A 12,818-nucleotide genomic window follows, 5' to 3' on the forward strand; every position below is an offset into this window, starting at 1 on the left:
CATTGATTTCAGTGTACTGCAAAATATGTGATTGTTAACAAGTGGTTAAAGCTTTAAGTAGCTATAGATTAAAGTCACTAATGTGGCCCTAGCCTGAGTGATCAGGTACAAGTTTCTAATTGGAGTCTATTTGTACACCAAATTATATTTAATCGGTTCTTGGGATTCAGCAAGGGGTGCAAGCTTATTTTAACTTACACTTTCTGATACTTAACGTGGTTGTAAGCATCAGACATGAGATATGAACAAAGCATATCACTCCTATAGCAGACTTTCTCAACCTTTTCAACACGGAGGAACCCTTGAAATAACCTTATGGTCTCAGGGAACCCCTGTTAAAAATGGCTATATCTACAACTCGTGATACATTGGTGTAATGGTCAGTGTAAGAGTGCTCCTTACATCTGTGGTTTTTCTGTCCCCCCCCTCCCCCTACGGATAGCTAAAAAGATCATTGGTGTCACTGGGAACTTATCTGAGATGCAAAAATTGGTCATTACTCAAGGAACCCCTACCAACCATTGGAGGAACATTTGGGTTTCACGGCACCCTGTTTGAGAAACCCTGCTCTATAGTGTGTACTTATCTCTATCCAAAGCACCAATGGTAACTTCTGTCTTTTATCAGTTGCTGCTGACAAGTTTTGCTGACACTTAGAGAAAAATGGTGATATGAGGGATCTCCAGCAGATTGACGGCCTCAGCCCTCTGTGTGAAGTGGGGTGTCCTTTTCCTCCCCTCCAATTAGCATTCAGAGCTCTTCTCACTGAGCTCTGTAGTGTTTAGCACTCCGCCCCCTTTTTTCTGATGGCAAAGACATGGTTTATGAAATTTTGACAGAGGTACAGAAGAGAAGACTGCAGCCTAAACAGGTACAACTTATGTAGGAGGATTTGTTTCATCTGTGAGGCCAGGCGCTTCAATGGGTATATGCGAGGGTTTATAACCACTTTTTGAGGGGCATTTACAAAGACTGGATTAGAGGTCGACCGATATATCGGCCGGCCGATATATCGGCCGATATTTGGCGTTTTTTACTTAATCGGCATCGGCCGATTGTGCTGATAAAAAAGGCCGATTATAACTTCAGCCGTGACTTCTGTAATATAAGTCAATGCAAGTTGCCTGAAAGTTATCTTCTCTCCTTCTCTGGGCAGCCTGCCAAGTCTGATAAGAAGATACATTTGTATCTCTTCAAGTTCTTTTTTATCAATAGACTGAACTCCGTGGAGAAGTTTTCAGTTTAACCATTTAAAGACTAAATCTTTTCTGACACTTGTTGCTTACAAGTAAAAATCCTGTATTTTCTGCTAGAAAATCACTTAGAACCCCCAAACATTATATATATTTTTTTTAGCAGAGACCCTAGGGAATAAAATAGCGGTTGTTGCAATATTTTATGTCACACGGTATTTGCGCAGCGGTCTTTCAAACGCAATTTAAAAAAAAAATACACTAATAAATTAAAAAAAAAAACTAAGCAGTAAAGTTAGCCCATTTTTTTTTGTCCAAAAGTTTTGATTACCTGTTTTTGTGTATTAATTTTTAAGATATAGTTTTTTTTTTATATTTTTTTTAATCTAAATTCTACATACAAGTGAACTGATTGGAGGTTTGTTTTGTTTAATAAATGTTTAAATGTAAAAAAAATTTCTGTATCACTTTAGGTTGCTTTCACACTGGAGCGGGCATGCGTTGACGGTAAAACGCTGCTAGTTTTAGCGGCGCTTTACCGTCATTTTAGCGGCGCTATTCGGCTGCTAGCGGGGAGCTTATCACCCAGCAGCAGCCGAGGAAGAGGTTAAATGCGCGCCTGAAGCGCCGCTGCCGAAACGCTTTGCAGGCGCTTTGGCAGCGGTGTGCATTCATTTCAATGGGCAGGAGTGGTGGTATGCACCGCTCCAAAGATGCTGCTTGCAGGACTTTTTTTTAACATCCTGCCAGCGCATCGCCTCAGTGTGAAAGCTCTCGGGATATCACACTGAGACTGCAGGGGAGCCGTTTTACAGGCACTTTACAGGCGCTATTTTTAGCCCAAAAGCGCCTGAAAAAAGCCCCAGTGTGAAAGGGGTCTAAATGTTAGATTTTATGAGATGAAGGGGAAAAAAAAAAAAAAAAAAAAAATCGGCCTAATATATCGGCCCAAAAAAATCGGCATCACATATCGGCCATCGGCCACTGCGATTTCTAAATATCGGCATCGGCATCGGCCAGAGAAAAACCCATATCGGTCGACCTCTAGACTGGATCAACCAAAATATTGAGCACCTGTGCATTGTAATTAGCTTTTAGCTTTCATTTTCAAAGTTTAACTGAACAAGCTGAAGCTAGAAACTGACTGGTTACCATACACAGCTGCTCCATATTCTGTCTGCTCTAGTTTTCCTTCGTCTCAAGCTTAGAAGCCCATTCATACCCGCTCACAAATGTTATGCTTTGTATAATGCATGCTTGCTAGTGTGCCTTGTGTAGGGCTGTGCAATGTGTCCTTTCAATTTATTGCATTGTTTACCTTTTTTTTTTTTTTTATGCAGTTTGCTTAATATACTGCTAAATTGATATCCAGTGGATATGAAAAAATGCAGTGGCAAGAAAGTACATGAATTGTTTGTGTGTTTTATCATTGTGACTTCGGTGAGGCAATCCGATAACATTTTATGGCAAAATTCTGCAGAAAACAAGTTGATTCCAAGGGGGTTCCCATACTTTTTCTTGCCACTGTAAATTTTGCATAAATATGTGACTGTAGTGGACAGATCCTTATGTACTATAGCCTGTTGGAAACCGACTGGAACTCCCCTTCAGTTTCTCTGTTATCTTTGAAGATAAAAAATCAAACTGTGAAAGGCTACCTGTCCAGATTGCATTATATGTAATTATTTTAGCTAACACGTGTTTAAATATTGTGAATAATCCAAAATAAAGTGAGCGCTAGGTAAGATGTGAAAGGCAGCTGGCACAAAGTGAATATATAACCTGCAGAAGACCATGATAGATAAACTATGTGCAGCGCTAGAAAATGGTAATACAGGCATACCCCACTTTTAAGTACACAATGGGGTTTATTTACTAAAGCTGGAAAGTGCAAAATCAGGCTCACTTCTGCATAGAAACCAATGAGATTCTAACCTCAGCTTCTTCAATGAAGCTTTGGTAATAAAACCTGGAAGCTCATTGGTTTCTATGCAGAAGTGAACCTGATTTTGCACTTTCCAGCTTTAGTAAATAAGCCCCATTGTGTACTTAAAAGTGGGGTATGTCTGTACAATAAGTGTTCAAAAAAGTAAGTGTCCAAGTGGCGGAACCAAGCCACCAACTAGTGATGAAAAGTACAACGTGATGGAAAGTCCAAATAGTGAGCTTTAATGGAAATTCATCAATCAAATAACTATTAGGTTATCCCAAGAACTCCTCCAATGGTAAATATAGTGTCAGAACACTCACCAGACATCAGTCATATATCGGCATTGGTAAACAGGGGATATTGCACCCAAAGTGTTGTCAAATGTTTCTCCACAGTAATATCCCTCCACCAATCTTATGCACTCACCAGAAGATGAACCGAGATGGGCCTTGTACTGCTGTTAAGTGGTATAGTGGATGAAAAATCCAATCCAAAAAACCCACATCCAATCACTTTCCAAAGCTTGCCGCCTCAACCTCCGCAACATCTCTAAACTACGTCCCTTTCTAACCAATGAAACCACAAAGCTCCTGATTCACTCCCTGGTTATCTCTCGCCTTGACTACTGCAACTCACTCCTCATTGGCTTACCTTTAAACAGACTATCCCCCCTTCAGTCCATCATGAATGCTGCTGCCAGACTCATCCACCTTACAAACCGCTCAGTGTCTGCTACCCCTCTCTGTCAATCCCTCCATTGGCTACCACTCGCCCAACGAATTAAATTCAAAATACTAACAATAAGTTACAAAGCCATCCACAACTCTGCCCCCAGCTACATCACTAACCTAGTCTCAAAATACCAACCTAATCGCCATCTCCGTTCCTCCCAAGACCTCCTGCTCTCTAGCTCCCTCATCACCTCCTCCCATATCCGCCTCCAGGACTTCTCCCGAGCCTCGCCCATCCTCTGGAATTCCCTACCCCAATCTGTCAGACTGTCTCCAACTTTATCCACTTTTAGGCGATCCCTGAAAACTTTCCTCTTCAGAGAAGCCTATCCTGCCTCCATCTAACAACTGCACTATTTTCTCCATTAGCTCATCTCCCACAGCAATTACCCTTTTGTATCACTTGACCCTCCCTCCTAGATTGTAAGCTCTAATGAGCAGGGCCCTCTGATTCCTCCTGTATTGAATTGTATTGTACTTTTACTGTCTGCCCTAATGTTGTAAAGCACTGCGTAAACTGTCGGCGCTATATAAATCCTTTATTATAATAATAATAATAATGAAAAAAGGGGTCCGTTGCAATAGTTCCATGATCATTTCCAATGAGGTATACACTGTGTAAAGAAGCTCACCAGTGGGAGCCAAAATAGTGCTCATGTTGTGTAGTACTGCATAAATAGGGGGGGGGGGGGGGTGGGGTACATATACACGCATAAAAATGGCCATAAAACTTTCAAAAGAAAACCGCTGCTCCTATCACGAGGCGGCCAGGGAGGAGCCTATGCGCTGATGTCATCACCGCCACAGCCTCATGGTAGGAACGGCGGTTTTCTTTTGTAAGCTTTATGGCCATTTTTCTGCATGTGTACATTTACCCCTTTTTAATTCAATAAATACTACACCATATGAGCACCATTTTGGCTCCCGCTGTTGAGCTTCTTTACACAGTGTATACCCCATTGGAAATGATCATGGAACTATTGCAGCTGACCCTATTTTCCACTATACCGCTTAACCAGCACTACAAGGTTCATTCAGCCGGACTTTGGACATGCCTGCCTTAGACCGTGTGCATCATACACACGTCGTAGCAGGAATAAACTAACATAGCGTTGAACTGTATAAAAATGGGTCTTTATTAAATAAAAATAATCACACTCACATTTATAGGTGCCACTAGCTATGGTGCACACAGATGGCTTGCTTTTGTACAATTGAAATCCTAAAACCCCTTGCTGGTTACTCAAACATTTTCAGATTCTCAGTCCTCTGCTCACCAATGGCAATCTGCTTCCTGGTAGTGTGCGATAACGTCGCAGACCTGTATCACACCATATCCACTTAAGTTTACTGAATTATGGTTATTTTATTCCTTGTTGACCTATGAGGGGGTCATCACCACTATTGCCACGTTTACTTGTTTATTTCATTAATATTTACTGTAATACGTGTTTGCATTATATTTAATTATTTGAGCTAACTGGATAGGTAGCACTTCACATTTTATTTGATTTTAGATTTTTTTATCTGTGGGAACACAGTCTGTGTTGAGCAGCAACCTTGAGTATACTTGTTTTGTTTAGACATCACACCACCCACAGTAGCGCGGAAGTTTTACCACATTTTTTTTTAATCTTTGAAGATGAACTTCTTCACAGTACTTGCAGCTTCAGAGTTCAGCAAAGACCTTGTTTTAAAGGCATTTTTTGCTGCTTCAAAGTTCAATATAGTACATGAATACTGTAATAAAATAAGACTGTACAAGGTCCTTATACTTCACATCTGGCGGATGAAGAACAGTCTGCGTTGCACAAAATGTTGAGATTGTTGTTTTATAAAGGGGGGGGGGGGTATTCATCTGCTGAATTAAATGGAGATGGGTAAAAAAATATATACAGTAATACCTCCGATTGCGAGGAACGCAGTTAACGAGCATTTTGCGGTCAGCAGTACCGCGTTTGGCCAGAGGTGCGGGGGCGCCAGTGACAGTCGTTCGGATGAACTAGGAAATACTCAAATACTCTGTCCCTGTGTTTTTCCGTACCTCTCCGAGGGTTTCTGAGTGCATCCAAGCAGTCTCAGAGTCTCTCTGGTGCCTGCCGCCCCCCGGCCTTATGCAGAGTACTGCATACAATAGAAGGCAATGTGGAACGAATGATCTTCGTTTCCATTGACTTCTATGGGGAAACTCGCTTTGATATGCGAGTGCTTTGGATTACAAGCATTCTCCCGGAACGGATTATGCTCCATAATTCAAGGTTCCACTGTATATCATTTTTGTGTATTGACTTGAAACTCAAAGGTTTGCAGAACCAATGCAGAGAGTATGTAAAGGTTATGGCTTAGAGTGTTATTGTGGTGATCTTTTATGTGTGTCTGACGTAACAAGCAATCTAATCTAGTTTGTCTTTTTTTTTTTTTTTTTTATCTTCTTGCAGAAGATGGGGTTTTGGATCTCTCTGTAAAAAGAAATGGCAGTAGACTAGACGAAAGCTCCAAAATCAAAAATCTCAAACTTGAGTGAGTAGCAACTTTACTTTTAAATAGAACTTATCCTGTTACAAATAATTAAACACCTGACAAACATACTGTGTTTTTAGCTTGCTGCTAAATTGTCTGCATGTTTCTAGCACCTTTCTGTAATGTTTTGTGTTTTATGGAGATAATATAGTGGGGGTTTTGTTTGGGAGGGGGGGGGCCCTGTTGAGTGCAGGTTCATCTGGTGATCAGTTACCCACCAGTTCTAGCAGTAAGTAATAGTATACAGTATTTTTAGTTTTAGTATGATTAAACATAAGCAACTTACAGTACTGTTATAACTGCTTATGTATGGAATTTGCATATTTCTTCTGCACTGTAAAAATCTATATAAAAACACCTGTCATGAAAAAATGATGTAGTCTGTAATTGCTAAGAAAAAAAAAAATTTTTGGCTCCCTGACTGATTACAGTGCTTTGGCTTCAACACTAAATGGTTGTGGCTATTGGATGGGATACATACACCAAAAAACCTGGCAGGCTGTACGCAGCAGCACTGGCTTTTTTGCAAGACAATATTATACAATATTACAAGTGTGTCTTGTTTGCCCTGCAAATATATAAAAAAAAAAAGTACATCTAAAGGTTCCTGTGACAGTCTAAACAAATTCCAAATCCAGTCACTGTGTGATGCCCAGGTCTCAGAAGTAAATAAACAAAAAACTGCTTTTACCTTCCCCGATTAAGCCAAATTCTCCATTTGTTTCTCACGTGCTCCCCTCATAGTGGAAGGGTTTTGCAACCGAGGCAACAATGTCCACCCAAAAAGCAGCCCTGTTCTAGGTCTGTATATTATATGTATTGAAGCCAGACATCTTCAGACAGAGGCCAGCAATAGCGACCACTGTACTTTTTTTTTTCTCATGACAGGTGTTTAACAATATTAGTAATGTGATTTAGTAATCATAAATGACAGATTATAAAATATACAGTATATAACCTTTTCATTTAAATGTGTATGCAGCAATATTTTTATGATCCAGATTTTTCTAACCATCAAAGAATAGAACAGGTTCATTTGCATCTAGTTAACATGCCATACACTACTAAATGCTTCAACTCCGTTTTCACACTTGGGTCCTAAATTTTAATATAATGCCAAGTTCGAAAAGACCTCAACTTGGTTAACTTGTTCCAGCTACCAGATTTGTTACACTTGTGCTGGTTTAATTTTCTTTTTATTCTGTCCACTAAATCATTTTGTATCTCTTCATGGGTTTTCTAGATGAACTATCCAAATGTTATATGTTCATGTGCGTTTGGGTCTGTGTGTGTTTGGTGCATTTCATGTAGGGCTTTTTGTGATTGTATTTTGTGTGTGTGTGTGTTAGACTCTGTTACTGCAGCAAATCCTTAAAAAGGGGGTTTACTCTTTTATTACTTGTTTAGCGGTAACGTCACGTTTCTACTAACAAAAAGTTGAATATTAAGGGCTTACTAATTGCTTAAGTTAAAATCATAAGTTTTGGCTCTGCAAGCAACTGTCAGCTGGAATAGTATGCACTTAAATATATACTAAATAAAATCTTTACCAGACGTTTTTGAATTCTTGACTGGGTTGCTATAGAAGCCATCGTACGATTGACAGTGTCCAAGCAGACGTGTAAAGATTTCTGTAACCTCTAACTGCCACGTTTTGAATAAAAACTTTATCAGAAGCGGTGATGTTACCTAAGCAAGGAGTTTTAATAAAGGAGTGGACCTTTCCATACCTGTGTACACGTCTCATGCATCCGTTGACCATCGTTTCATTCCATTCATCCAGGAGACTTCAGAGAGAGAAAGATGACTATTTGGACCGAAGTCCTGAGTTTGCAGACGGTTTGCTTTCAAAAGCATTGAAGGATATTCAACTGGGAACACTGGATATCAACAAAGCAGCCATACTTTATGGCATACCTCAAAAAACTTTATTAGTTCACTTAAAAGCCTTATCAGCAGGCAAGCCTGCAAATTTTAAAAACACAGCTCAAAATTGTAACGATGGGTATTTGTACAAAGATAGCACCGAGACGTGTGCTGTTTTTCAAAAAGTCGCCCTGTGGGCAAAGGCTCAGGCAGAGCATACAGAAAAAAGTAAACTTAGTCTACTTGAAACTGCGGAACTGAAACTCCCTACCGCTTCCAGTTACCTCCATCAGTTAACTCTACAGAGAATGGTTGCTCAGTTCAAAGAAAAAAAGGAAGTTTTACATTGTGAATCTTCAGTTCCCATTGTACAGTTAAAAATTCCTCAGGTACGAGTGAGCTCTGTGCCCAAACCACAGCCCGACCCCTCTGGTCTTCTGGATGTGATGTATCAGGTTACTAAAACCTCGGGAGTTATGGAAAATTCATCTCTACAAAAACTAAAAAACATTCTTCCCAAGCAAAACAAAGTTGAATGTTCGGGTAATCTAACACGTTCCAATGTCGATTCCTATGTTCATGGAGACCTTTCTCCTTTGTGTCTTAATAACAAGAATGGTGTTGGCGACACATCTTCTGACAACCCAGATGATGACCGGAAAGACAAACAGCCAAGGAAAAAACGGGGTCGATACAGACAATATAATCATGAAATTATGGAAGAAGCTATAGCCATGGTAATGGGTGGGAAAATGAGTGTTTCTAAAGCACAAGGAATTTATGGCGTACCTCACAGCACTTTAGAATACAAAGTCAAAGAACGGTCTGGAACACTGAAGAACCCTCCGAAAAAAAAGCTTCGCCTGGAAGACCCTAATTTGTACAATGTTAATTCAGGGACTGGTAACTCCAGAAACAGTAGCACGTCTATGTAGATGTAATTAAAATTTTTTGACTACTATTATCCGTGTGTATTGTTACACACTTCTACTGTACACGCAACTGAGTGTGACCTAACATACTCTGCCGAAACGATACAGTTCTTAGCCACATTCATGCCTTTAAAATAGATTATTCAGGGTTTTCACTGTGGACTAATTTTTTTTGTTGCACACTTACTACTGATACTATGTATTAAGCATTCGTTTTGCTTAAATAGGTAAAAATTCAGGTTTTATAGGTCATAGTTAACCGCAGAAAACAAACTATGAGTAACACTACTTACTACAGTACCAAGGTTTAAATCACAACTTCCACTCCTTAACTTTTGACAGTGGTAGGACGTTTCGTATTCTAGCTATCGTTTTTTCTACTCATGGTTTTAAAATCCCTCTGGATCCACCTACATGACAAGAGCTTGTGTGGAAGCGTGCAGTATTATTTCAATGCAGAATAAGTGTCCTATCTTTTAGTATCCACACATATTAAGATTTAAAAAGAGGTTTGGTAGAACACATTAATTCAAGTGTATAATATTAATTAAATATTGTAAAATACTGCATTTTAATTACATCTTTTATGGACCGTTGACAAAACAAAAAAAACTCCTATTTCAGTAGTTGTAGAAAGTCACTGTTAAAGGGACTTGAAATAAACTATAAAACAAAAATATTTAACTTTATGAAAATAATTTATGAAACTTTTTTTTTTTTTTTTTTAAATGAACTATGTTAAGAGATTTGGAATGCAGGTTAGAGCATGCTCATATTGTGCACAAGATGAGCTTAAAACTTGGGTATTTTTTTCCCCCCTCAAGTGTTGTCATACTCATGCAATCAATGAACCTCAATGTAACTGTTTATGTATTTGCTGCTGCCACAGTTCAGAAACCATTTCATTATGGTCAAAGTTGAATTTCCCCAGACCATTTTTAACTTTTTTGCTAATGACCAAACCTGCAAATTGTTCAGGGTTTTGAATATTCAAAACACTTAGACTGAGGTTTTTTTTTTTTTCTATAAAATGTTGTGATTTTTTTACTGTTGTAGGATGTTGGTTTGTTTTCTAATTGGTAATCTACCATCACAGGACACTCCATTGTTGTGGGTTGCAAGGCATTACACTGTTTATCTTACCTCTGAAATTCAGACTATTTTCATACATCAAATTTTTATTGCCGTAGCTCTTTGGGAAAATTGAAAACTACTATGAGCAGACATTATTTTGCACGTATGCACTTAAATTTAGTTTTGTACAGTTTTACATGCATGGGTTTTAGTTACTTAAAGACCTTCTACAGCTAAATGTTACAGTTTTATTTTTTTGCAAAACGCGGTCTATCTCATGCGCCAATGTAACTCTGTTTTAATTTAAATGTTTTTAAATACATAAAAATGTCTTTACACAGTTCAGGTAATATCAACTTCCTCAACCTTTGCTGTGAAAATATCTGTAAGGTAACCAGACAACCTCTAAATAGAATTAAATAATAAAAAAACGCATAACAGAATTCCTACTATCAGGGACAGTCTTTTAGTAACAACCGTCACTAATTTTATATCCGTACAGTTTGTAGTATTTATTTTTTAACTTCATAGGGATATTTTATCTGTTTTATGCATTGGTGTTATAACACACAACTTTAAAACACATTCGTCTATATTTCAAGTCCGTCACATTCAAGTACTTTTTTATGTATAATTTAATCAATGCCTTTAGGTAAAACAATCAAATGTATTGCTCACTGCTTAACACAACCGAAGGTAGAGGTAAAACCCTTATTTTATTTTTGGCCTGTTTGAATGTTCTCAAGATCTTTTTATAATGAAAAAAAAAGAAAGTAAAAAAACACTAAAGAAAAAAAAAGCTGTGCCTCTGTTTTTAAGACTACTGATCGGTAAAATTGTTTAAACCATTTCTTGCAGTTTCTGACTATTTTATATTGCATTGTAAATTAACCTACTGAAGATGATTAGGTTTTTATGGTAATATTCCAGTTTGTGTATTTTTTTTTTTTTTTTTATTTACAGACTTTCCATTGTCACTTCCATTTCCAGTAATTTGGTATAACTGCAGTGTGTAGTTGGCTTGACTTTCAAAAGATTTTGTTGACTATATAAACTTATTTTAGGCAGTGAGTTCTATTTATGCATAAATCAATTGCACTATAATTCATGAATTATTTATTACAATATTTTCTAATGAATTTCCTGTATCTTGTCACGTGATGTTAATGTACTGTAATTGTTTTTCTTTGTGTTTTATAAAGCTAAACCTGATTGTATGGAATTGTTTGGTTAATGTATTAAGTTATAATTTATTATAAAGCACTTCACTGCTTTTCCACATAAATTTAAAAAGAGAATGATTATTGAGCTAATATAAGACGTTAATGGTTATTCTTCACTTTCTAAAGAAAAATCTTGCATTTATAACTTTACTAAGGTTTTTTTTTTCTGTTGTGCATAGTTTAACCTTTTGTCAGATTTGTGGTTATTGCCAATATCAATGTACAGATGTAGAAGAACGTTTCTCAACTTGTTGCATTTGTATTCAGTATATACTGTCATGTACGGGTAGAGAAACCTGTTCTTAACTATCCTCAATCTAGACCAATAACACAGCACTGTGCTCATTAATGAGTACTTTTCCTCTGACCTCAGCATTGTATATTATTAAATACAGAATTTTTCAATTTACTTTGTTTCATAGTGTGTTTTTTTTTTTTTTTCCCCTGTACATTGTGTGTATGTAATTATGTAATTAAACTGTTAAAGCTGAACTCCAGGCAAACCTCTATATACACAAATGAAATGGGTACAAAAGAACGGTTTTACCTAAAAGTTTTATATTTCTGTCCAGTCCTAAAATTTACACCACTTTGACACTCAACACATCCCTGTCCTGCAGAGCAGACGACCTGATTTTTCTCTACTGCAGTTGAGTTACACTTATGGTTCTTGTCCTCCCCCCCCCAGAATATGACTGGACAGTAAAAGGATAAGCAGCAGACTGACATTTTGTGCTTGTCAATCAGCTCATCCTTATTGGCACATGAGCACTACATCACTACTGATTCGGGGGGTCTGCAGTACAAGGGATTGTAAGAAACTAATACCAAGTCAAAAAAAAAAACTTTAGTTATTAGTTTTGCATTTTTATATCTGCATGGGGTTGGCTTTAACATGCAACTTTTTTTCGTTTAAAATTATGATAAAAATCTGATCAAAAATTACGGTTTAGTTTGCAGCCAGCTATGATAATCCAGGACCAGGAAAAATGTAAATATTCTATACTTGATTCGGACAAATATTTAAATGCCACATTGTGCTACCACCCATTGTTTTTTTTTCCCCCTAATTGTCTTTCAGGACAGCCACCTGAGACCTTGGCTCCTCCCCTCTGTAGGAAACACCGCGCCAGCTTTCTATAAATTTCTTCCTCCCCTGCAGGCTCCTCAGTTATTTTTGTTTCCTCCAGAGGGGAGAAACCAGTGGAACCGAGTCAGGAGGCTCAGGCAGATGTCCTAAAAGGGAGTAGAGGCTCCTTGGGCAGACCAGGGAAAAAACTAACCTGGAAGAGGATTTTTTTTGTCACCCCCGCATCCCTGAGTGCAGGCGGAGGTCGGGGGGGTTCCTT

General features: G+C 38.1%; 1 protein-coding gene across 4 annotated transcripts in view; it reads left to right on the plus strand.

The window, feature by feature from the left end:
* The window catches only part of LCORL (ligand dependent nuclear receptor corepressor like), a 162,104-nt gene that overhangs the window by 90,854 nt on the left and 58,432 nt on the right, over nucleotides 1-12,818 (plus strand). For 2 of the 4 annotated variants that reach the window (XM_073609533.1, XM_073609543.1), the window contains exons 6-7: nucleotides 6,293-6,374; nucleotides 8,158-11,878. In XM_073609533.1, coding sequence (XP_073465634.1) covers nucleotides 6,293-6,374; nucleotides 8,158-9,175 — 1,100 coding nt within the window. In that variant the 3' untranslated portion in view covers nucleotides 9,176-11,878. Of the gene's footprint in view, nucleotides 1-6,292; nucleotides 6,375-8,157; nucleotides 11,879-12,818 lie in introns of those variants that run through there. The other 2 variants (XM_073609506.1, XM_073609516.1) reach the window with 1 other exon arrangement.

The sequence above is a fragment of the Aquarana catesbeiana genome, linkage group LG01, assembly GCF_042186555.1.
Source record: "Aquarana catesbeiana isolate 2022-GZ linkage group LG01, ASM4218655v1, whole genome shotgun sequence".
In the NCBI taxonomy this organism is placed as follows: domain Eukaryota; kingdom Metazoa; phylum Chordata; class Amphibia; order Anura; family Ranidae; genus Aquarana; species Aquarana catesbeiana.